The sequence below is a fragment of the Electrona antarctica genome (genome assembly GCF_951216825.1).
Source record: "Electrona antarctica genome assembly, chromosome: 17".
Taxonomy (NCBI): domain Eukaryota; kingdom Metazoa; phylum Chordata; class Actinopteri; order Myctophiformes; family Myctophidae; genus Electrona; species Electrona antarctica.
In genome coordinates this window covers 31,010,015-31,037,507 of record NC_136798.1, presented here as the reverse complement: position 1 = coordinate 31,037,507, position 27,493 = coordinate 31,010,015, and the positions used below count along the sequence as shown (strand labels likewise).

The window sequence follows — 27,493 nt, the reverse complement described above, 5'->3', positions numbered from 1 at the left end:
GGTCCATTTGTACACCCTCAAGCTTCCCAGCCTGGAGAATAGACTTTCACCAACACGAAACAGGCTTTGTTTTGGTGAGTAGTGAAGTGGTTTAGGTTATTTTTGGTAAAGTTGAACACCTCGCACGGGAGTGGAATTTTCACCCGTGTGCACTGTGCACCCCTGGCAGGGTGTTAGTGAGAACTTGCTAACGCCAGGGCTAGGTCCTGAGAGGATTCTCAGGACCTGAATATGGATATAGATAGGTAAACACATTATTCTCTGGCAAATACAAAGACATTATATTTGAACACATATGGACAAACCCGATACAAAGTCAATGTTGCCGTTTACATTTCAATATACTTCGATTCTTGAAATAAAAAGATTTTTCGAGGCAGTTGCTATATCATTATAGTCGTAGTATATAGCCACATCTACTCTGAAGTGTTTCTTACCCTGGTCAGTGGGTTGATGTAGGCCGTGGTTCCATCCACTGTCACACTCAGGCCCTTGTTTTCTTTTAATTGAACACATTCCTCCCCAAACATGTCCCTGATATGAGAAACACACACAGGAGAGAGAGAGAGAGAGAGAGAGAGAGAGAGAACGAGAGGCCTTATAGATCTGAATTCATTGTACATTTATATAGAAAGTCATGTTTACATTCACAACAAGATCCTACATTGACCACATAAATCATAAAGCGTAAAATAGCAGGCCTACAGGTCACGTTGCATGGAGCTTGTAGATGTGCTATTTCTGCCAATCATAAACATTACTGGAAGGTTTGTAAATTGGGGAAGCAGCACATACTGTAGCATGAGCGCCAGTCTCTGAATAAATAGATCCAAGTCCACCTCTTCCTTCTTGGAGTCTAGAACTGCAACACAAATTACAATTTACAATTTAGGCATTTAGCAGACGCTCTTAATCCAGAGCGATTTACATTAAGCAAGAACAAAAAGCATGGGAATACATCACATATGTAAAATGCATTTATCGCGAAACAAATCATCATCATCCTCATCACCACCACATTAACCCATTAAGACCTGTCCTATTCTACAAATGCCTTCTAAATCAGTGGGTTCTCAAACCTCCAAGGACCCCCAAATCGATGTACTTTTGGCCACAAATCAATTTTGATGGGTCGCAAGTAATTATCCCCGGGTCTTGAAATGTGTTTAGCATGACTGTACTATGTTTTCATAGTGTTGCGTTACAGTAGCTGCTACTTTGGTGGCAGCTAATGGGGATCTGAATGAATAAAGCAGTGGTTCTCAAACATTTTTGTAACCCCTGTAAATTACCCTTTCATCCACGGCATTCCTGAATTACATTGTTACTCTATAGCACCTATTGTCATATTAACGGTGCGTAGATATACAATTCTTTCCCCCAAAGATACAGTATGTCAAGAGGAAAACTGGAGAGAATATTTGTTTCCATTAGGACAGACTGAAAAATAATACTTGGTGTACTGTAGGCCGGTACACTTGAACTCAGGTCTGTTTTACTAGAGGATCTAAAGCGGTTAAACTGAAGTGATTAACCGTTTATTGATACATTCCAAATATCAAAGTATTCGGAGGCATTCCTGGACTCGCGTCGAGGCACCCACTTTGAGAAACCCTGGAATAAAAGAAAAACTGAAGAAAGAGCGCAGTGTGCTCGTTAGTGTGTACTGACACTTCTGGGCCTTTGGGTTGGACTGGACCTCCAGGATCACCGTGGTAACAGCATCAGCGTACATGTCATTCAGAGGGTTGGCCATCCACTGGAGACACACAATGAAACAACCAACCAATCAGATTTGGTTATGCAGTCTGGTTGTCAAACCTTTTTTCATTCCAAATCCTCCGGTTTGGTATGCATTAACAGGTTCAGTCCATCCAACGTGCCCACACATCATAAGCAATCCAATCGACGGGTTGCAATGACGTGTACACGTCCTAGCGCATCTTTAATAATATCAAACGAGAGAAGAATATTCAGATTTTTATTAATTTTTTTGAGTTGCACTCTAAGGCCACCATACACTTCGCTCTTCGTTCATGTCCGGTCACTTCCTAGTTTACCGCGGCAGAAAGAATGCCTCGTCTCTCCCAATCTAGGGTGCTCTCTGTGGTTTTGATCTGATGGATATACTAAGCTCTTCATTTCTGACTTCTCACCTGCCTCTCGTTCAAAAATATGAACGCGAGGGATCATCAGCGTTTTTTATCGGATTCTTAGCGAGGTAAGCAAGCAAAAAAATATCTCGTTTTTTTTCCGGAACAGAAGGGGGGGGGGGCTTTACAGAGTAAAAGCGGCCATGTCTTCACGGCACCCCAGAGCTTCTATTTTGAAGGAATCCCGGCGCTGATTGTGTTAAGGACGTGGTGAAATGAAAAATACAATGTTCACACTTTGACCATGTAGATGCTAAACAAAATTCGTTTTAATTACTTCATGTAAACGCAGACATACTGCGTGATGAAATAGATAGACCTTTATGACTATAAATGAACCTTGATTTTTTATTACAGAGCTACTGCGCTTTGAATCTTATTCAAGATGACGTCCAGAGCTCCAGACGGTGCATATATTACTCTAGTTTTTCAACAAAAAACTTGTTTTTCATTTTAACATGTCTTTAAATAACGAATTAGAAATGTTGAATAGTTAGTAAATGTTCGAAACATATTTAACACATAAAGAGTCTTCAGCAGTGCATTTCGTAAAGTATACTAGAAGGTTTTCTCACCTCCAGAAGCACCATGCCAGCTTCATGGATCAGAGTGATGCTTTTAAACACCTTCACTGTGACCTTCTCTGTTCCCTCCATCACCTCCACATCCCCTGTACACACACACACACACACACACACACACACACACACACACACACACACACACACACACACACACACACACACACACACACACACACACACACACACACACACACACACACACACACACACACACACACACACACACACACACACACACACACACACACACACACACACACACACACACACACACACACACCCCAATTTAGGCATTCAGCAGACATGACACTCTTAATCCAGAGAGGTTTACACTAAGCAAGGAAAACATGAGGTAATCTATCTACCGTATCTATAAATGCACCATGTCTGTAATCCAGGTAACTCGAGAACTGCTCACCCACCGACTTCGAATTCGACACACGCGTTCCACACCACCACAGGGAGTGCAGTGCAAGGCCTTGGGATACACCGTTGTCCAGAACCAGCACAAAAGCCTCTGCCCAGGCTCTGGACAGGGCCCAAATTAGCCAATTGATCCCACCTGATCACCCCTAGACCTCTACATATGGAGCTGGCCTGTTCTGACATCACAATGTGTTCTGACATCTGCATAGACTCCATATTTGGACATGCCTGACAAAGAACTCCATATACGGGCATGAAAGGGACACAGACATAACTGGGTGGGGCCTGCATTTCCAACTTGCATCGTTCCAAGTAGGCCGGTGCCCAACGGGCACCGCTCTAGTACATCAAATGCATAGAAATAGTAATCTAGTAATCTAGGATCTGTCTACATAACATTCTATCTGACATTTTAGCCTTTGCATAAGGCTGCAAGGTCGTCGAGGCTATAATAGGTCAAGTGCTACGGGCAAAGGTGGAGTCTGAAGAGGTGAGTCTTCAGATTACGGCGGAATATTGGGAGTCCATTGTGTTCTCATAGACGCTAGACAAAGCCGGACGCCGGATTGGAGCCAACAACCTCCATGGTGGTGGGCAGGGACCTTTCCACTACGCCACCCGAGCACTCGAGATAGAAGTGTTCATCATTAACACCACCACCACCGCACAACCAACACTCCCAGCTGAACACCCGAGGGGAGGGCGAAAACCAACTAACCTGCTAGGTTTTGCAGCTGGCTGACCAGTAGAGAGATGGAGCAAGAGGAACTAACCTGCTAGGTTTTGCAGCTGGCTGACCAGTAGAGAGATGGAGCAAGAGGAACTAACCTGCTAGGTTTTGTAGCTGGCTGACCAGTAGAGAGATGGAGCAAGAGGAACTAACCTGCTAGGTTTTGTAGCTGGCTGACCAGTAGAGAGATGGAGCAAGAGGAACTAACCTGCTAGGTTTTGCAGCTGGCTGACCAGTAGAGAGATGGGACCAGTGAAGGGAACCGCCTGGGTCTGTTTGACTGTTCCCATGGCAAGGTCTGTGTAGTCTATAGGACAGACAGACAGACAGACAGACAGACAGACAGACAGACAGACAGACAGACAGACAGACAGACAGACAGACAGACAGACAGGGTTGTGAGGATCATGAAATGTTACTTGATGATTCATTGTCATCATACAAATAACTGCAATTAACAATTGAATTGTGTTTCTGGCATCGGACATTGGATCATATAAATACAAATTACATTTATACGTTTGCCTTTTAGGCTTTGTAAATAAACATTTCACAGGGCAGATCTGACAAATAAAAATAAATAACGCACTGTGGCTAAAATAGGCCACCTATACTATGTTTATTCTTTCAACAAATGTAACAAAATAGTTAGTGGTTATAGCCATAATGAATACGTTATTTTTATCGCAAAACAACCATTCATCTTGTGTGGACACACACACACACACACACACACACCACCCTTACTGGAGAGGTCGGAGGGAGTCAGGATGTGGTAACTGAAGTTGCGTTTAACGAGGATCCCAGACACTCTCTGACCCTGAGCAGTCTTCTTGTCGGCCAGGGAACCCATCACCTGCAGCAAAGGATCATGAGAGTCGGTATGTTTTGTGAAGCAGTGGTTAAAATAGGGACACATCTGCTGTATACATGGAATAAAGCAGAATTATCTCACGATAATTCTCAATTGAGGTTCATGCCGTTATTTTTTTTTCTTCTGTTATTTGCTTTGATTATATTCTGTTCCAAAGATAAATGTATTTCTTTTGCAGCGCAACGCGTTGTGAGCTTGTAGATGGTGTAGCTGATGTCGTTAAAAAAAAGTCCAATAATGGCCAATATATCTGAAACTCAAAAAATAAAATGTTATTTTAACCAATGGTAGAGTATGTTGATACAGTATAACTGGCACACATAGGGTTCATAAGCCTATTATCTACACCCTCCAGAAAAACGCGATTATGCGATCGCATAATTCATTGCATAATCAGCCATTATGCGCTGATTATGCGGGGATCCATTTATTTCTAAAAGGGCGCATATTTCCCGCGATAATCGCATATGTCCGCGCTAATATGCGAATTATGCGGGGCTCGCTTGATTTCACAATCCCCGCATATTTTCGCATAATCGCAACTGTCCGCATATTCCGCAACTTTCCGCATATTCCATAAATTTCCGCATATTCCGCAACTTTCCGCATAATCGCAACTGTCCGCATATTCCGCAACTTTCCGCATATTCCATAAATTTCCGCATATTCCGCAACTTTCCGCATATTCCGCATAATCGCAACTGTGCATATTCCGCAACTTTCCGCATATTCTGCAACGCTCCGCAAATCCCGCAATTTACCGCATATTCCGCATAATCGCAACTGTCCGCATATTCCGCAACTTTCCGCATATTCCGCAACGTTCCGCATATCCCGCAATTTACCGCATATTCCGCATAATCGCAACTGTCCGCATATTCCGCAACTTTCCGCATATTCCGCAACGTTCCGCATATCTCGCAACGTTCCGCATATTCCGCAATATACCGCATATTCCGCATAATCGCAACTTTCCGCATATTCCGCAACTTTCCGCACATTCCACAACTTCCCGCATATTCCGCAACGTTCCGCAATTTCACCGCATAAAAGCGCAGAAAAACCCCGCATATTTAATCGCATAATCAAGGATTTTGGCCCGCTAAATCAAGGATTTTAACCCGCACAATCAAGGGTTTTTGCCCGCGCTTTTCTGGAGGGTCTAATTATCATGTTCGTTCAATAACCGCCTATCTTTTAGGTTCTGTCCTATGAGGGGGATTTATAAATCCATTATCATGTTAATTTTAATAAGCATGTTTCTGACAAGTGGTGCGAGGCTAGCGTTGTGGTGTCACTGTCACCTTGGCCAGTTTCTCTCCTCGGTAGTTGAGCGTGACAGCCTCGGTGTTCCTGGGGCTGTGCACCTCGATGTGCACCTCGTCGTTGTCCTCATACTCTCTGATGAGGGCAGCCTTCAGGCGGGCCATCTCGTTCTGCTCCCCGTGTACCAGGATCTGAACACACAAGGAAAGGCAACTGGATTTGTATAGCACACATTTCAACATGCGATCCAATGTGCCATCAAAATGACATTGGGATGCATAAAACAAAATATTAAGTAAAAGTGAATGGATACAGTTACAGTGCAAAGGAGAAAAGAAAAGAGAAAAAAAGATAAAGAGAAATAACTCAAAGCGGCAAACAGAAAGGTCTTCAGTTGAGTTTTAATCCATTTAGACCTGAGGGCAATTTTTAAAGGGCCTTCTAAAACCTGAGGTCTTTCTGAGAAAGTACAGAAAAAGACAAAACTACATATAAGGGGAAAGTAACGTGGCCGCCCGCGGCAGCCCGTCTAAAAGAAATAAGAGTGGCAGCAGACTTGCTCCAGATTATGTGGTGCATAAATCCTGCTTCCCCCACGTTTATTTATGTTTGTTTTAGGGGCAGAAAGCAGACCTTTTCCCAGAGGTCTGGATGGTTCATGATATCGTACAAGATCGGAAATGTGTTTTGCAAGCTATATAGACCAACAGTAGTACTTTGACACGCAGGGAGCCAGACAGAGGAAGGCTTTAACAACTGGAGTGATATGCTCCACTTGCTTGGTATTAGTAAGGAGTCAAGCAGCAGCAGCGGCATACAAATAGTTGTTCCGATACCAGTATCGGAAAAGCTGCCTATATACTGGTATCGGTGAGTATACCAGTCTATACCATTCTGATACCATGTACCGTAATGTTTCACATGATATGTCTTTTACAGCCATCAGGTAGTCATAAGGTGGCTACCGTCTTTTTACAAGTCATCAGAAGCGTGAATATTGTAGCGGCGGTGAGCCACTAACATGAATGTTCTGTTCAAACAACACCTGAGTCTGAGAAAGGTTTCAGAGAAAAAAAAGCGTTTTAAGATTGCAGTTAACATGGCGGTGGACGGCGGGGAATCGTTTCATCGACAGATCACAGGCGAGCCGAGCGTTACCTAGTGACGGGAACGCTGCTAGACGGTGGATATCAGCGAGGCCATTCTGAATCAATAAACCTAAAAAGACGTCAAAGACGTTCTTAGTAGTAACTCAATAACCACTGATGTAGGGACACACAATATTGAAATATTGGCTGTTGTCTGACAACCGATTAATTATGGTGATATTGATAGTCCGTACAGATATTGCAAATTTTGCAATGCAACTTTCCAGTGCGATTCACCATGCACTATTTTGTTTTCCCCATGTGGTTTGGGGAGCGCTTGTTTTTGTTACTTCAACAAAGGCAGCTGTGCTGAAAGAAAGGCCTTGAGACGCCAGGCGTATCGAGTGCCCACGGCGAGCAGCTGACGGAGTGTCCGAGTTGACACGCCACAGTGGACGGAATAGTTTATCGTGAAGCATAAAACCGTCTCAGCCAATCACAGGACGAGATACATAAAATACGGTAATAAAAATGTTTGGCTTATGACCAAAAGAGGGAGGGCAGGTTTGTGGCGTGTTCTTTTTTTAAGTGTTGTGAAGGTAGAAAGGGTATTATTAGGTATAAGTTACCACATGAGGAGGCTTGAGGGCTCTGATGAACTCGCTGGTCTGCTGGTAGTCAGTGTGAGCCGAGAAGGAGATGTAATCCACTGACATCTTCAACTGTAGCTTCTGACCCGACATGGTGGCGATCTCCTCTGGTTCTGTCATGATGTGCTATAACACACACACACACACACACACACACACACACACACACACACACACACACACACACACACACACACACACACACACACACACACACACACACACACACACACACACACACACACACACACACACACACACACACACACACACACACACACACACACACACACACACACACACACACACACACACAATTAACACTATTAATATATGATGACAAGATTTTAGGCCATTGTGTTTTAGGCCATTTTAGCCGTTTTTAAACATTTCACAATGCGATGCATGATTGTAAGCTTGCAGATAGTCTATTTTTGGCGGCCGGCACACAATTAACTATCATCAAAATGTCATATCCTAAACCTCAACCCGAATATTTTCCAAACTGTAAGTAACTTGTAACTGTTCTTCAACCATAAAACAACGGTTATCTTGTCAAAATTGTCAGTTTCTCAAATTCTACTATACTTACACAAGTATTGCAATACAAGACAAACACACATACTGTACACACAGAGAAGTCACATGTTGATTAAAGCGAGAGTACCATGCAGAGTAAAAGCCCAAACCGACTTAAACCCTTATGGTTCACCTTATGGAGTCTCTCAGGGCTTTATACTAGTGTCTTTTCGGTTTTCGCTCTACATCGACAAGGGGTTGACATGGTTAACAGGCTCAGTAGTACCGGGTTCCAAAAGATGGAACACCAGTTTGCTGTTCCGGTTCATTTTCCCATACCTTTTTGGGGGGTGCTAGCCCCTCCTATATTCAGCTATAGTAGATTTTTGTCCTAACACAAACATGAAATGCCATTGACAATGAATGGCGAATTGACATCATGTGTCTGAGCAAATCGGCTATTATGTCCTATTAAATGCCATTGACAATGAATGGAGAATTAACATCATATGTATACGAGCAAATCAGCTATTTTGTTGTAACACAAACATTATGTGATGATAAGAGCACCCCTCACTTCATACGGGTGTGATTTTTTATTATTGGCTCAGCTGCAGATTTGACAGATTCCTCCGCAATCGGTGTATGAATGTGGGTGTGAATGGGTGAATGTGATGCACAATCTATGTAAAGCGCCTTGGATAAAAGCATTAAATGCGGCATTTACCATTTATTAGTCTGTACTCTGTAGACTCACGTAGGAAGATGATCAGCAATCTCTGCCTACTGAGATATGTCTGGAGAAATCTAAAATCAATTCATGGGTTTGGACACTGGAGTAAAACAGGGATAAAAAAGAACTACACCCTATTTTGTACTAGTGATATAACAATGTATAAAATGCTGCCAGTCAACTTCTGTCTTGTGACTCTTGTCCACACTGGGGAAATTGGAGGAAGCGAAAAAAAAAGGACAACTTCCGGGGAAGTTCAAATGCTGGAAGCCTTGCTTCCGGCTAGACACAGTCTGTCTCAGGTCGTAAACCTTTTCTCTTCACAGAGGAGTAAGGCTTGTGTGTGACTCTGTAGTATGATCAAGTAGGGCATTATTCATTTAAAATATGGTGATAAAAGGTTTCCGGCCGACAGTGACGATATGTGAATTGTGAATGTGTCCCAGACGAGAGGTTCTCATAGTTGGGTACAGGAGACAAGACAAGTCTGTAACTCTCCCCAGACAGTTAAGGACAGGAGTGAGTCTGTGTCGATCTAGTCTCGCGTGGCCAGACAACCATTTCACAATCTCCAAATGCTATAATAGTCTGGAACTACACCTCCTGTAATCCGAGACGAGAAGCTGTTCTTCGTTCATCATTTCCATTCACGAAAATATCTTAAAATAAATTTAAATTACTTTTTTGAGCAGTGCTAACCGCTCCAACATGTGGCTTTGTATGCATGTCCATTCCGCCCCCTGTGATGTCGTGTGTTATATTATTCTGCCCCCAATTCCCATTCAATGGCATAATAAATGACTATGACATCAGTACTTGATGCAGCAGATCTCCTCATCAAGGGCACAACTCACTTCACATGAGTGTGATTTCAAGCTAAATTATGCTTAGACGATTTATATGGTGATAATGTGTCCGCGACAGATAGGACAGCTGTGGTTCATGTCGCTCAGGTCGTCGATCAGACAGGGAATGAAACAACAGGCGTAGAGCTCCGCAAAGCAACACAACAGACACAGCAGCGTGTTGACGAAGCCCGGCTGGCAGCAGACGCGCGTTACCACGGTCTGCTGACAGTGGGGACACACCAGGGACACCGGCTCCCTCCCAAACACCACCTCCTGTGCATACGGAGGACACGGAGGGTCCCTTTCTGGCAGGGATAGGGCTCCTTCGCACGGAGGGCAGGTGTCCCCTTCTGGTCCTGGGACATGATGGTAGGAGGCCTCGTAGGCGGGTGGGGGACCTTCAGGTGGGAGATCTGTTCTCACAGGAGCTGTTGCTCCAGATGGAAGAGGTTGACCTCTGGTGGTCTTCTCGTTGGGAACTCCAGGGTGAGGAGGAGGGGGGTTTCCTGACATGCTGGAGAGTTAGAGGAGAAACTCTAAACGGCAGTGGGGGGGGGGGGGGGTCTCAGGACTCACGAGGGGTCTTCTTCGAGATGACACTGTGTCTTTGCTTCTTTGTAGCTGCTGTTCCTGCTGTAAACTGTAAAATCACGGCTGCTTTTTTGCTATGTCGTTCTTCTGATGTATTCAATATAGATGTCATCACCTTATACGGTATATACACACAGACCAGAGAGCCGAGTGACGACACACAAGACTAAGCGTTGTCATGAATGTTTAGCGACGACTCGTTGCATGAAGATACCAATACCTAGCCTGAGAAGCATTCCTTTTCGGCTTTATGATCCGGTCGGGAGCGGATGGTAACTTACGTCATGTTGTAGAATGTAGTCACTGACTGGTAATCATCAGGCAGGACACCACAAAGCGTGCAGAATCAGAGGTACCCAGAATTCCCCGTGATCAAGGGCATCGTAATTTTAGGGCCTACCCAATAAAAGCCTTGATGTGGCGTATGAATCCGACACGTTGGAATAGTTTGTTTGGTATAATATACATGTTTTATTCCGAGATGTATCCCAGGTAAAGTAATGTCACTTTGCAAGTTAAACTAAAGTTTTCCAAATGTCCAAAGAAATTTCTCATACAGACATTTTAATCACCCTGACCCTATCCTAATAATATAACATTATGTAGTGATATCTAACTATTTATCTATCTATCTATGAATACATGTGCCACGTCTCTGTATGTCTGTAATCCACGTAACTCGAGAATCATCATGTGGCAGCCAAGTCTATGGACTTTTTATGGAACTTTTTATTCTGTAATACGTTTTCAGGTCATGTGGAGCTGAAAAGGAATGTATGATCTTTCCATTTCCGCTAAGCAGCAAGCTCAATTATGCTTGGACGAGTTAGATCTATATGGTGATAATGTGTCCCCGACAGATAGGACAGCTGTGGGTCACGTCTAGGTCACCGATCAGACAGGGAAGGAGACAACAGGCGTAGAGACCCACGAAGCAACAAAACAGACACATCAGCGTGTCAACCAAGCCCGGCTCGACGCTGACGCGCGTGACCACGTGCTGCCGGCAGTGGGGACACTCCAGGGGCACCGGGTCCCTCCCAAACACCACCTCCTGTGCATACGGAGGGTCCCCTCCTGGCAGGGACAGGGCTCCTTCGTACAGAGGGCAGGTGTCCCCTGGGACATGATGGTAGGAGGCCTCGTAGGTGGGTGGGGGACCTTCAGGTGGGAGATCTGTTCTCACGGGAGCCGTTTCTCCAGATGGAAGAGGTTGACCTCCAGGTGTCTTCTCGTTGGGAACTCCAGGGTAAGGAGGAGGAGGAGGGTTTCCTGACATGCTCTGTCTCTTTGCTTTCAGCTGCTCTCACTGGAACCTTTGGTCCAACTGTAAAGTCGCAGCAGCCTCTTTGACGTTCTCTGACGTGCGTCCAATGTATTCAAGATCATCGCGTCACCTTATATTAACAGACCAGAGAGCTGGCATGATGTCACACTAAACAAGGCGCCGTCATGCATGTTTAGCGACGCATCATACATCACATTCCGTGCTCAGCCAATCAAATCATCACTATGGGGTACACAGTACACACAAAGCTGGGCATAGGAGGGCCTAGCGCCCCTCAAAAAGGAACACTTCACCCATTTTCAACCTTCATATAAATGGTTCTCATTAATGGTCATTAGAAGACGGAACCATTTCTGTGTGTATTTACTCACTGTGTCTCAGAGGAGGGCTGTGGACAGTTCACAACTTCACAAACCTGCCTATCGGTGAAATCATCGGTAGGAACTGGTTTTGTCAATTTGAAGATTTTGTATAGCCTACAAGAGTCTATAAATCTAGATTATTTCTATTATCTTAATTAAAAGTCTTACATTTCCAACATTTTCGGCCCATTTGTCGTTGCATCTACCCAAATTGCTCATATATGGAGATCTCTATCTGTCTGTCCATGTCCATTTTATGCCCATACGTGTATGTAGAGATCCCTGGTGTCATCCATATATGCCCTTAATGCCCATATATGGGCATATACTGATGACATCAGGGATCTCCATATATGGACATGGGTTATGGACAGCCACATAGCAGAACTACTCGCCGGCGGGCACCAGTCCCTTGAGCCGATGCCACGCGGCAAGTTTGAAGGTCAGACCCACATATGGAGCGGACTTTGTTGCGCACATGGGCATACCCCGTTTTGTGTCCAGCTCAAAGTGCATTGCTTCACACCACGTTCCAAGCTTGTATATCTGCTACTGTTGATGCTTTTGTGTGACGCTGTAGTATGATCAAATATATGGCATTCATTTAAAAAAGAATGTGAAGTGAACGGTGTCTTTTAGCATGATGTTGATGTATGATGGATGTATTAGACCCACATCATCTCTCATGGCGGAAACCACAGTTAGCTGCTACCGACTAATAGACACCCAAACACACAAAGTCACATGTTGGAGAGGTTAGCGCAGCTCAAAAGCACAAAACGTTAAAATATGGAAAGGATATACATGTTTTATGTCCGACAGCAACGATATATATATATATATATATATATATATATATATATATATATATAGGATTTAGAGGTCACCAAGCCAAGTCAGTAGATCTCTGATGGTCTGCTTACGCAAGGCTACTGTAATGGGCTCTATGCACACACGCCATGTTGGAAAGAATTTGGGCCCATTCCCTACTTCCTTCATATGCATTACCGATGATACTAATGAAGGCTCTGTTCCATTCCGGTCAAACAAAGAGTCAGGGTGCTGCTATTGTGCATATTGGCTCACTGGAAACATGGAACGGAGCCTTAATTTAGTATCATCGGTAACACAGACGACAGAGTACAGCATCTTGCAATGGGTCTGGTCCACAAGATTCGATACACCACCAAGATACCCATGTACCTGTCTAAATACTTCCTTAATGTTAACGAAGTCCACACCCACAACACCAGAGGGAGTGCAACAAACCATGTACAACCCAGATTCGGTACAAACAAAGGACTAAATTATTTTCGCTCCTATGCCACCAAAATGTGGAACGCCCTACCAACAGTCATTAAGACATCTTGAATCCCTTGACTCCTTCAAAACCGCTCTCAAAGGGCACCTACGGACGGCTGCAATTCGAAACTGGCCCCCGTAAAATCTGAATCCCCCCCCCACCCCTTTTTTCCCCTCACTGTATGTTTCTTTTCCCTTTTTACCTCCTTTATGATGAATTCCTGTTCTGTTCTTTGACTATATAGAAGTGTCTATCTGTACGTCTCTAAATGTTTTGATGAATTGAACATGGTGGACCCTCTTGTAAACAAGTGTAATGCTTAATTGGGTCGTCCACTCACAGTTAACAGTCTTTGTATTGAGTTTGTGCTTGAAATGTACTGTAATTCTGCAAACTGTTAATAAATATTTCAATCAAAAAAATCAAAAAAACTGTGAAGGAAGTAGGAAGCGTTATTTTGAGTGCATAGAGCAACATTCGTCTGTTGTATACCTTGGCCAGAGTTCCCTCCACACTGTACCCGGCGATGATTACGCCATTCCTCTTGTCAGTACACCAGCTCTCAAACAGCTCCCTGGACAGTCCGCTCTGCATCATGCCGGGCGACGCCATCACCACGCTAGGGCCGATGTCGTCGAAGTGGTCCATGCTCTGTCACACACACACAGTACATGACACACAGGTGGAACGGATGTAGGTATTGTTTTTTTGTTGTTTTTTTTAGTTGTTTTTTTTTGGCTTTTTCTGCCTTTATTGATAGCTTGAAAGTAGACTGACAGGAAATGGGGAGAGAGATGGGGTGGTGACATGCGGCAAAGGCTGTCGGGATCAGGAGTCGAACCCGTGGCACGCATTCAGGCTGGCTTAGCAGCCTAGGTGCCCAGACGGTTGAGCTAACCGTCCGGGCCAGGATGTAGGTATTGTTGACGCATTCTAAATCCTAACAGTTTTCTGAAAATGTCCATGTCAGTGGTTCTCAAACATTTTCATGTCAAGGTCCCCAAACATTGTATTATATATTTTGTTCCAGGGACCGCCAGAAGCAAAGATTTAAGTTAAAAATGTTTGCTTTAAAGAATTTGTATATCCAAATTTTGCACAAATGTTCACAACTTAGTGGTTACAATCTAAAATGACACAGATGCCTTCACGGTTTTAATGGATCAAAGCAAAAACAACTGAAATCACAATCACGACTGAAAATGTGTCATTAACAGTGTGAAAACAATTAGCACAATATTGTAGAATAATGACGTTTAGGTATTACCAAGTTATTTGAATTACAGTGGAGATGAGACTCACCTTGAGGTTGCTGATGTGTTTGAAGACAAAGGGGTTGTTGATGTTGATGGCCTTGCGGATCTTCTCGTTCATGGCGTTAACGTATGTCTGGTAGACGGCCATGCACTTCTTAGCCAGTGCCGAGGCGTAGTAGATGGGGATGTCGTGTAACTCCGGGTGGTTCTGCCAGTACTCATCTGGTATAAACCCCGCCAAAAAAACACCACTTTTAATTTAGGTTGGGTTTTCAAACAATTTGATCAAGCCTTATGTTTATGGGTTCTCGTACGTGTCTTCAATCCCCACGAATAACCCAATTTTGAACAATCAGGTTTTCTCATCATATTTGGGTTTTTATGTAATGTGGTCTGAAACATGTTATCAGGGTGGACCATGTTATTTGCTCTGCGGCATACTATGTCAACTGATTAAAAGAATAATTAAAAGTGCCTTAAAACGAGAGTTCCGTGAGTGCTGGTTTTCTCTTTGAGAAATGTTCTTGTTAATGTACTGTGGTCTCACAACAGGCCAACTGATTTGGTGCTACTCTCGTGATGTCATAGGCATCTCCCTACTTTGTATAATCCCTCCCCCTCTTCAGTTCTAAATTTGCATTTCGTCTTTGGAGACTGTAAGAGGGGAGGGGGAGGTGGGCCTTATTATAATGAGTCAAAGATGTGGGAGGAGAGTAGCTGGGATGAGGGTGTGGCGGAGAAAATTATTTGCATACACAGCACCCCCACCACATCAGGACGGTATTGCAACTAAAACTGTTTTAGAAGCCAGACAGAAATGACATTAACTGGTGTGGTGATTTAGGCTCAAACCATTAGAAATACGTTTGAGGGACATAAACAATATGATATTAAATATTAGCTTTAAAATGCATGTTGTAGTTCCTTTAAATCAGAATTATTTTGATGACTTTTAGCTTTTTTGGTTTTTACACTTAGTCTAGAATCTAGATTGTTCAAGCCCCAGTGAAGCGGAACAAGGAAATTACGTGGTCGCAAAAATCGTACCCTCACAAAAAACATGCTCTAAACTACTTGGACTCCTCATGCATTGAAGGAAGCATGAGGTCAGTCCGTTGCTCTCCCCAGGTTGACAGAGGGAGTGTCGCGCCCAGAATTACATTAGACAATTGACACTGGGTTAAAAAAAATCGTGGGATAAAAAATGATATATAGAAATGGAGGGTATTTAACCCATTCAGGCCTGACGTCGAAATTTAAAAAAAAAGTTTTCTAAATCATGACAATTTTCTGAAAGATTTGAGGCACATTTTAACGATTTTTCAAAAATAGCAGACCTACAAGTTAGCTTAGATCTGCTATTTTTCAATAGCTAAATTATAACATAATGTATGTAACCACCAAAAGGGGTTCCCGCTCAAAATGGGTTAATAATAGTTGTATAAATTGTGAAGATCATCACCCAGAATGAGCAGTAGTTCCTGGGCTCTGCCCAAGGCAAACACGGGGATGAGACATCGGCCTTCTCTGTTGACGATGTCATGGACTGTGTTACAGAACCGAGCCTCTCTCTCCTCTCTCTTCTCGTGGATGTGCGTCCCATAGGTCGACTCCTACACGGGTACACACACACACACACACACACACACACACACACACACACACACACACACACACACACACACACACACACACACACACACACACACACACACACACACACACACACACACACACACACACACACACACACACACACACACACACACACACTTTACAATTTAGGCATTTAGCAGACGCTCTTAATCCAGAGCGATTTACATTAAGCAAGAACAAAAGGCATGGGAATACATCACATATATAACTAGAAAGGTCGCAATTTAAAAAAATTGCAAAGTGTGGTTGCCGCAATGGCTTACATATGCCCCTCCCACTGATATTGCCAGCGAGTTACAATGTCACGTCACCCCTGCGATCATGCGTAAGTAATTCGGAGGGGATTTATCCCCCAAAAATCATGTTTTTGCACCATACGGTTACATTTTTGGCATTTGCGGTGCCCCCTATGGATGAAAATAGAATTGCTTTTGGAACTTGGTTGATTGGCGTTTTTTGTAAAGTAGGCCCCTCCCACTAACTTCGGAAGCCGATTACGGCCGAACGATACGCACTATCAAAATTTTGCCGTTGGTATTTATCGGAAAAAAAGACTACTCCAGAAAAAAAAAGAAAAAAAAAAAAGTGTTCCAATTACAATAGTCTGGTTGCCCTTTTAGGGCAACCACACTAATAAAGTGTTCCAATTACAATAGTCTGGTTGCCCTTTACTAATAATAAAGTGTTACAATTACAATAGTCTCGTTGCACTAACTAGCTTTGGGGATGCGTCAGAGCTGGATTCCTGAATGGGAAATTCTGGGCACAAGCCCTGCAGGGCCCAAAGAGCAGGGTGGCACTGTAGAAAATTAGGCCAATTAAGTCAGAGGCATTCACCCTGGAAATCTTAATTATAGCGGCTCTCATAGCGGCATCTCATGTACTTAGTTACTTATATAATAAGTAACTAAGTACATTTACTCAAATACTGTACTTAAGTACAATTAATAATGTTATGTATTGTTACATATACAAATACTAAAGTGGTGAAAGAACATAACCAGCTGATCAGTCAGTCTATCATATGATTCTAAAGTAAAGGGCCCCAGCACGAAAAGCTACTATAGTGTACCCGCATACGGCCTGTTTTGAAACCGAATATACAAAAGATATTTTGACACTACTTTTCTTTCACTTAAAAGGAGGAAACTGATGACAAAAAGATACAAAAAGAGAGAACTATGACTCATTTCGACTTCATGTTGACATATCCGTGGTGCAGTAGATCATATCATGGAGATGCGGTCCGGTACGCTCTTAACCAATTTAGACCTGAAGACGTTTCTGCAAATGTCTTCTAAATCCTGACAGTTTTCTGAAAAGATATGATCTGGACAACAGATGTCAATATGAAGTTGAGGATAACATTGACCACTTCTGTGTCTTAGTCATACTTCTCTCTCCTTTCTTTCCTAATCTTTTTTGTCATCAGACGGCCAGCTTGGTCATATACTTCTCTTTGTTGACGTTTTGTTAACTCATCCTCCTGCCGTTAACCCAGTGGTGGAAAGTAACTAAGTACATTTACTCAAATACTGTACTTAAGTACAATTAATAATGTTATGTATTGTTTCATATACAAATAATAAAGTGGTGAAAGAACATAAACAGCTGATCAGTCAGTCTATCATATGATTCTAAAGTAAAGGGCCCCAGTACGAAAAGCTACTATAGTGTACCCGCATACGGCCTGTTTTGAAACCGAATATACAAAAGATATTTTGACACTACTTTTCTTTCACTTTAAAAGGAGGAAACTGATGACAAAAAGATACAAAAAGAGAGAACTATGACTCATTTCGACTTCATGTTGACATATCCGTGGTGCAGTAGATCATATCATGGAGATGCGGTCCGGTACGCTCTTAACCAATTTAGACCTGAAGACGTTTCTGCAAATGTCTTCTAAATCCTGACAGTTTTCTTAAAAGCCTATGTTTCTATGTCAGTCGTTCTTAAAGTTTTTCATGTCAAGGACCCCAAAAATATATGTAATTGGCCGACCGACCCCCATCTGAAAATATGTTGTTCCAGGGATCCCCCATGAAGCAAAGATTGAGTTAAAAACGATCGCTCTGACAGAATATATATTCAAAGATTTGCACCACATTTTCTCGATTTTTCAAAAATAGCAGACCTACAAGCTCGTAGCGCGGCACTCGGTGCCGCGCTATGAGCTTGTAGATCTGCTATTTTTCAATAGCTAAAGTATAACATAATTCTTAAAACACCAAAAGGGGTTCCCGCCCGTCACTACACCATTGGTTCTCAAAGTTGGGGTCTCAGCTAGTCCTTAGAAGGGTAGAAACTAAAACCAGCCAGAGAATGTATCATTCATATACTGTACAGTACTATAAAAAAAGTAAGTAGCCTTGCCGAGCCATGAGGCCCATAGGGCAGGAGCCTATCTCCTGTTTCTGTAGCGTGAGGCAGCTTGATGTACAAGTACACCCCCTGGACATGACGCTAGTATGTCGCAGGGACTTGCCCCCAATCCAACCCTTGATGCTGAGTGTCAAGCAGGGAGGCACTGGGTCCCATTTTTAGAGTCTTTGTTATGACCCGGCCAGGGATCGAACCCCGACCTCCCAGTCTCAGGGCGGACACTCTAACCACAAGGCCACTGAGCTACATAGTACAGTACTATGCTGCGTGAATAAACATACAATTTGATAGCATACAGTAGATCACGCAGGTTTTATGGTTTTTCAATCCCCACACGTGTATGTATAAGTGTTGCAACACTTAAAATGCAGAATATGAAATTTTAACGGTAATATCATATATCGTATCGATATCGCAATATTTGGCATAAATACAGAGATATGAAATTTTGTCCATATCGTGCAGCCCTACTTGTAATCCAGAGCCCATAGAGTATAGACAGAGTTACGACAACTCCGTTCACTTCATGGGGCCAGTCCTCTTCTACATAGACTTCTATTGGCGAATAGGGACACCGGAAGTTTACAGAATCTATTGTAGTCGAGGGCTCGCGCGAGTACATGAACCACGTGACCGGGCTGTTTTCTGCCCCCTCAATGTCGCAACTCTGTCTATACTCTATGGCTCTGTTGTAATCCAAACGTACATGCGTGTGGGTATAGGGATAGGGTGGCCTGGCTGGGTGTATGACTTGACTACCGCGGCCTGAATGATTCAGCCCTGCAGCCCTGGTGTGAGATATGATCTGGACAACAGATGTCAATATGAAGTTGAGGATAACATTGACCACTTCTGTGTCTTAGTCATACTTCTCTCTCCTTTCTTTCGTAATCTTTTTTGTCATCAGACGGACAGCTTGGTCATATACTTCTCTCTTTGTTGACGTTTTGTTAACTCATCCTCCTGCCGTTAACCCAGTGGTGGAAAGTAACTAAGTAACTTAAGTACAATTTTGAGGTATTTGTACTTTACTTGACTGTATTCCAATTTCCAATACATTTACATCTACTCCACTACATCTCAGAGCCAACATTTGTACTTTTACTCCACTACAATTATTTGAAAACTTTAGTTACTAGTTAATTTGGAGATTTACATTTTGATTAGAACCACTTCAACCCTATATACATTTCGACCATTTGAAAATAGCTGATCTACAAGCTCACAATGCGTCGCGTCTTCGGACGACGATTACGGCCGAACGATACGCACTACCAAAATTCTGCAGTTGGTGTTTTAATCGGATGGGTCCGGAGATCATGTGTGCCGATTTTTGTGAGATTTGGACAAAATATGTAGGAGGAGCCGCCAAAAGTGTGTTTTGGAGAAAATTCAAAATGGCGGAAAATCTATCATGACGCAAATGGGCGTGGCTTATATGGGGAGATGCGTCATGACCCAAGGAAGTCAGGGAAAAAATGATTTTGATTTTACGACCTACGGTTCAAGAGTTATAAGCCAAAATGTAAAGTGGGCTGTTATAGCGCCACCATGAGGCCGACCGATAACATTATAAGTTGATTAATTTTAGTAATTATTATGAACCTACCCACCAAGTTTTATAACTATAGTGCTTACAGTCTCTGAGGAAAAAATACTTGAATGTGAGAAAATGCGAAAAATCGCATTTTCCCATTCATGTCAATGGGGAAATTTTATTCACTAATAAATTAATATCAATTAAACTATACAACATTTCTCTTAAAAAAATACAAGCACATCCTTCCCGATGAAGCCGGTCAATTTGAGATATGGCTCAAGTGCGTACAGTCAAAACTGTGGGAGGAGTAGCGTGTCAAAAAAAGTCTTACTCCAGTAAAATAATAAAGTGTTACAAGTACTATAGTCTGGTTGCCCTTTGGGCAACCACACTAAAAAGCATTTATCAAGAAACATGCGTAAGCTAAGAACGTAGCTAGAACATATCTATATAATGACACTGTACATATATACTATGAAGTGCTACGACTACATACAATGCAATTATTGTGCTGTCTACATAACATGCTATAAGTCTGTATCAAATGCTATCTAAGTCACACACACACACACACACACACACACACACACACACACACACACACACACACACACACACACACACACACACACACACACACACACACACACACACACACACACACACACACACACACACACACACACACACACACACACACACACACACACACACACACACACACACACACACACACACACACACACACACACACCTTTCTGAAGTATGCTGGTGCTCAATAAACAGTTAATCTCCGTCGTTTTAATCAATCTCCGTCTTGGGCAACAGACCGTACTAAGTACCAGCACGGAGAATTCCGTCTGGGGCCCTTAAACTGTTAAGTAAAGCGCTCAGGTGGCACTGTGGTAAAGTCCCTAGCCTGCCACCACAGAGGTCATGGGTTCGAATCCACCGTGGTACATCCAGCTTTGTCGGGTGTCTATGTGAACACAATTGGCCCGTGTTCGGGGAAGGGAAACCGGGCAGGGTGAAATTTGTCACTGCATCTATTCCTACAGGCCGAGCGGGCACCTGTTAGCAGGGGGTGTCGGGCGGGAGGAATGGGCGTAGGGCAGGCCCTATGTCCTCCTGGTGGGGGCTGCTCACTGACAGGTGAATCAGTAGGATACAACAGCAGTGACAACACAGAAATATGTGTGGGAAGGAATTCATTGGCATAACAACTAAATAGGCGAGAAAAGGGGGGTAAAAAAAAACAATCGACTACTCTAAATAAATATATATTTAACTGAACCCTAAACTCACGGCACGTCAATGTGATCTTGTAGATCTGCAACTATTGGCAAAGAGATCTGGTGTAGAAGGAAGGTACAAAAGAAACGTGTGTCTACTTTAAGTAAGTGTTTGAGAGAGACTCACAGTGATGAGGATGTCTGGTTTCACGGAGGGAATCTCGGCAGCCATCAAATGTCTGTCCTCCTGGCGAGAGAAGTCTCCTGTATACAAGATCTGAACACACACCACAGAGATGATACATTAGTGTGACACTGGTACTAGTAGGAGACACTCACACTGTAGGACAGCTGAGAGGGGGACAGACAGTAGGAAAGTTTAGAGACAGTACACGAGAGAGGCTGAGAGGGAGAGTGTAGGAGAGACAAGACAGTAGGAAAGCTGAGAGGGAGAGTGTAGGAGAGACAAGACAGTAGGAAAGCTGAGAGGGAGAGTGTAGGAGAGACAAGACAGTAGGAAAGCTGAGAGGGAGAGTGTAGGAGACAAGACAGTAGGAAAGCTGAGACGGAGTGTAGGACAGACAGGCAGGCTAAGGAGTATAGGACAGAGACAGTAAGAAAGCAGAGCGAGACACTGTAGAAGAAGCAGATTAGCCTCTAAAACAGTGGTTCAGAAACCTTTCTGATCGAGACCCAAAAAAATAATTTGATGTCTTCCACAGGACCCAAACTAGTGAAGCTAGCCAATCTACAAGTGGTGTGCTGTGAGCTTGTAGATTTCCTATTTTCCACTACTTTTTGTTTTTAGGAAACTTGCGCCCCATACAAATTGATCCACGTCCCGACCCACTGTTTGGGAAACAGTGCTCTGTTAACCCTTAGACTACCATTGGCGTAATTGACGTAATTAATTAATCCAGACCTCCCGTTGACGTAATTGTTTTATTCCCTATAATCGGGGGATTATTTTTAAATTAATTCGCATCTTTTAGCATTTTTTGCTAACGGCCGATCTGGTCCACCTAAAACCGGTTGAAATCCTCGCATGCACACTCACGCAAGCGGTCTTTATGTGCATAGTAGGGCTGTCAGTTCACCTCTATAATCCCATTCAAATTTCATTGCTTTATTATTTTTAATATTCGAAAATGTACATCATTCATTTTAGCTCATTATAGCCTACTGAAATACCCCTCTATACACAGAATATCACGTTTTTTTATGCATGTTCTGTCCACTAGAGGGCCCCCCATCCAAACGCCAAAGCTATTTTTTCAATGGTTGGCACAGGAAAAAATGAATAGCTTTCATAACTCATGTGTGTTATTGAGCACAGTGCACACTCAGCACAGATTAATAATGCACTTCACTAGAGCACTTAGACAGTGAACTTAGAGTATACTTTCTTTCTTAGACTGTAGACAGTAACAGTAGTGAGACAACTCCAGACTCCAGACCACCAGCAGCAATACAGAAATTGTTTCTCTATTTTAACAGAATGATTGGCTATCACGATGAGCAGGCCAGCAATGAATAGATTACGTTTTCTCTTGATGTTATTTTCCCGTTTTTGGATGGAAATCCAAAAACCTTCCACTCATCACCGCGTTCGGAAATAGCGCACTGGCTGCACTGTGCAATACAAACTAATGGGCGAGTGCTCTCCGGTGCGGTATTTCCGAACGTAAATGTTCAGGAGTGGTGATCGATCCATCTGATCCTGTTGCTTTCTTGAGCCTCTGTCATGTTTGTCTGCCTTTGTTTACGTGCTGCTGCTTCCTGCTTGTAGTCTGACTCACGCCCAACTATCCCACTTGATGGTTAGCGACAGCCCCACCCCCTGCTATTCATTTCAATGGAAGTTGCTCACTCCTCTATATGGCTGGAAGGCAAGTAGCGGCCGGGCCGATTCAACAGTGGTAGATTCGTTATTCAATACATTAAGCGATCGGGTAAAATAAAATATAAAACAAAATAAAAATATAAAATAGAAGCTAGCAGAAGTTTACATCCGTTGAACCGGAAATGATTGACGGCCAGATTCGGCTAATTTCAAAATCGGCATAATGGTGAAGTTACCGCCACCATCAGGACTGGGTGTCTAATGATATACTTTATAGCATTAAAATGAGATATGTTCTATTGGCATTCAAATTAATTAAAATCATGGCAGAAGGAACTGAAAAGCTACTATTAGGGCTGGTAGTCCAAGGGTTAAGACAGATTAGCCGATCTACAGGCTCACAGCATGACGTGCTCACACTGTGAGCTTGTACATCTGCTATTTCTAGTGAGGAGATGCAGCGCAGAAGTAAACAAGGGCAGGTTAAGTACAGTGGCACCCTCAGGTCTGTTTCACTAAGAGTGGTTAGTTCACCAGTGTTGATTTCATCGACTAAAACTACGATGAAAAAGGTTGGACTACGTTTTTTCCACAGATGAAAACAAAATAAAGACTAAGCTATGATGACTTAAATTAAGACTAACATATTGACAATTTCGTTAACAAATAAAAACTAGACTAAAATGTTAGAGAGGGACTAGTGGAGAAGAAATCCAGTTAAAATCCAATCCCATTTAAAGACGGTTGTTGCGCTTTGAAAATCTAACAAGCTCACAACAGATATTCTTTTACCACATGCAACCAAGTATAAAATCAAGCGTTACGACGCCATCAAGGCCCGTCAAAATAACGTTTTTGTCGACCAAATCAACTGTAGATTTAGTCGTCCAAACTAGACTACAACTAAATGGATTTTTATTCAAAAGTCTATATAAACATCTGTCAAAATCAACACTCTGTTCACCTTGACTCCTGCGATCTCGATCATGAACATGGCGGCTCCGAGCACGTGGCCGGCGTGGTAACACCAGAACTTGATGCCGGCCACCTCCTTCACCTCGTGGAAGTTGATGGTCTCAATCTTGTCCATGCTCTCCTCCAGGTCCGTCTCCGTGTACAGCATGTCATCTGCTGAAATGTTGCTGTGGGAGGCAGCGCACACACATTTCTTTTTATAGTAAAATGGTAAGTCAACTTCCCTTTGTAATTTATTTTAATTTTTAACATTTTTCAACATGGACACGATTATGACAATTATAAAAAATATATAATTACGATCATCTCAAATTGCGATTAGACAATCATGTAGTAATTGTGACAGGCCTATAGTCCTTGAAGTGAAAAGGATTGGAGGCGGAGCATCAGTAGTATAAGCTGTACAAGCTGAATCCCACCTGATTTTGACACAGTCTGACAGCAGCCAGCGGTAGATGGCCTTGGTGGCATGAGTCATGAACGTCCTTCCTTTAAAACTGGTCTTCTGTAAAAACCACGGCAACGCCCCACAGTGGTCCAAATGGAAACTGATGAAAAGAGAGGGATAATCATATTGAATCAGAGCATGTGAGCGGAGCGGAGCGAGGAGTGGTGCGGGTTGATTTTGAATTGAGCGCGGAGCAAGTTTTAAAATGGGTCAGAGCGGCTTCCGGAGCGAGAACTGTCCTTCCGCTCCCAGCCGCCCCGAAGTGGTCGGTGCTCAGTGCACACGGAACACGTGTTTAGAACCTAAACACGTTGATTTAGTCACAGTGCAGAGCGCATTTACCAACATTCATCAACGCGTGATTCGTGTGGTGAGTCGACTGAAAGTGCCAGCAACATGATCAAGGTATTTATCATCATCCCCGACGTTGAAAGAGAAGTGGAGAAAGATGATGATGAAGTGAAAGAAAGCCACTATGGCCATTGGCCGTGGCGCCCGGCGCCGTGTTTCAATTGTTATACAGAGAGAGCGTGTGAGAGAGAGAGAGAATGAGAACAGACTTATAGTCGCAGAAATAAAGAATTTTATGCAACTCACGTTCAACACGTTGGGGTAAGTAAACAAGGGGTAAGTAAACAAGTAGCTCCCTTTTAATTCCTCTGAAGTGACGCAGAACTTTATTTCCAGTCCCCGTTCGCAGTGGAACAGTCCCGTATTATATTATTACTTATTAGGCTATCAACTGCCAAGCTTGGCTATAGTAGCCTTGTGGAGTTTACATCAATCATTGCCTAATGTGCGTCACGGACTGTCCATGAGAATAGACATACAAATCACCAATGCACTGCTCATGATGTGTCAACAGCTTGCAGATCTATTCTTTTGGACATATGAGGCGCGCTGCGTGATGACGGGTACAATAAGCATTTTAGAAACAAAATAGCCTGTACAGTGGACTGTAGGCCTAACATTGCGTGGTCATGACTCATGACATCATGTAACTTGCCTGTATCTTACGTGTATGCAGTCTGCAGTGAACATTAACGTTTACGTTACAGTATATGGAGCGTTTACCGCGGTGACTTTGATTGATTAGGTCAGGACGAGGTTACTTATTATTCACCGCACCCAGCTGGGTCAACGAGACAGCAGTGCAACATGAAACCCTGATGTGTTTTTAAACACATAAATATTTATGCTCCGAATAGAATAATACTAATATAATAGAAGGCCTTCAGGCAAAAATAACGATGTGTTTAATTAGACAATATCAGGAAAACAGCATTTTCTTTTCCTTTTTTCCCCCCCGTCATTTTTTGCTGAGCGGGTGTATCTGAGCGCCCGATGCACAAATGAAGGTGAGCGCTGAGCGAGCGGAGAGCGGCTTGGGGGGGGATCAACACGAGCGAATAACGAGTGGGACAAAAGCCGTCGAGAGCGAAGAGCGGAATTCTCGGCCGCTCCGCACCGCTCACATGCTCTGTATTGAATACATACATGCACATATGTGACGTTTAAATAACAATTATAAGAATTGAAGCTGAATGGGCTCTATACATACAGACCATTTTGGAAAGAACCTCCCTACTGCCTTCACAGGTGTTACTGCGGCGATGATACAAACAAATGAAGGCTGTGTTCCAATTTCCATACTGGTCAAAGAGTCAGGGTCAAGAGCCAAATGGCCCTGTACATGTCTGTAACTCAGAGTGTACAAATGGAACCACATGGACCCAGAGTTATGGGGGTCCTTGAAATGTAAAAGTTTGAGAACCACAGTATGAGTTTAGTATCATCGGTAACACCTTTGAAGGAAGTAGGGAAGCGGGTCGGAAGTAGGAATAGTTATTCTGTGTGCATAGAGCCCATTCAGATAGCAAGCAATGAGTAGAACACTCCCAAAAAATGTAGTCTCTGTGACACATCTAGGGGCCGCAATCTGCATTCAAAGATGTTCCTAGAAGCTTTGTCATTGGTCGAAAGAAACCTGGTCGCAATGACTAACCAATCAGGACGTAGACAGGCAAATCGACCAATGACAAAGCTTCTAGGAAAATCTTTGAATGCAGATTGCGGCCCCAAGATGTGTCACAGAGACACATTTTTTGGGGGGAGCGTTCTACCCATTGCTGGCTGGCTGAATACAAATTAAAATTCATCATTAAAATCATTAAAATGTTGACATATTATTGCTTATAGCAGCTTTAAGGAAATTCAGTGAAAAAATACTGTACATGGTGGCACACAGGACAGGAGCAGCTAAAGGAGTTCAGTGCCTTGCTCAAGGACAACTCGGCAGTTCACAGGAGGTATACTAGCACCTCTCCTGCTACCAGTAGTCCAGCACTGTGATTCGTGCTGGACTTGAACCAGTGACCTTCCAGTTCCCAAGTCCATACAGACTGAGCTACTGCTGCCCCAATATCCACAAGATATATTTAACCCAATTTCCAGGCCTGTATAACAATCATTAAAGGACCACTTCACCACTTTTCAACATCTCTTCATATAATTGGTCCTCACTAATGTTCATGATAAAACACCACCATTTTTTCCTACTCGGTCTGTGTCTCATAGGAGGGCTTTGGGCAGTTCGGACACCCGTCCACCAGTGACATCATCATTAGGCAGATTCTTTTTTAAACAAGATTTGTTTTAAAATATATTTAGATTTTTATTATCGTGAGAACGATGGCTTCAACTTTTGCATTGCAACTTTTCAGGAAAAGAAAGCCTGCCGTTT

At 43.1% G+C, this 27,493-nt stretch overlaps 1 protein-coding gene across 1 annotated transcript in view; it reads right to left on the bottom strand.

The window, feature by feature from the left end:
- The window catches only part of LOC306941312 (cleavage and polyadenylation specificity factor subunit 3-like), a 31,429-nt gene that overhangs the window by 1,189 nt on the left and 2,747 nt on the right, over positions 1-27,493 (bottom strand). The window contains exons 4-17 of the mRNA XM_079526711.1: positions 24,722-24,850; positions 24,292-24,469; positions 21,672-21,761; positions 16,134-16,284; positions 14,718-14,893; positions 13,908-14,066; positions 7,751-7,897; positions 6,072-6,224; positions 4,641-4,749; positions 4,102-4,200; positions 2,729-2,823; positions 1,672-1,759; positions 796-862; positions 438-534 (exon numbers count right to left, since the gene is read on the bottom strand). Of these exons, the coding sequence (XP_079382837.1) occupies positions 438-534; positions 796-862; positions 1,672-1,759; positions 2,729-2,823; positions 4,102-4,200; positions 4,641-4,749; positions 6,072-6,224; positions 7,751-7,897; positions 13,908-14,066; positions 14,718-14,893; positions 16,134-16,284; positions 21,672-21,761; positions 24,292-24,469; positions 24,722-24,850 (1,738 nt within the window). The remainder of the gene's footprint in view (positions 1-437; positions 535-795; positions 863-1,671; positions 1,760-2,728; positions 2,824-4,101; positions 4,201-4,640; positions 4,750-6,071; positions 6,225-7,750; positions 7,898-13,907; positions 14,067-14,717; positions 14,894-16,133; positions 16,285-21,671; positions 21,762-24,291; positions 24,470-24,721; positions 24,851-27,493) is intronic.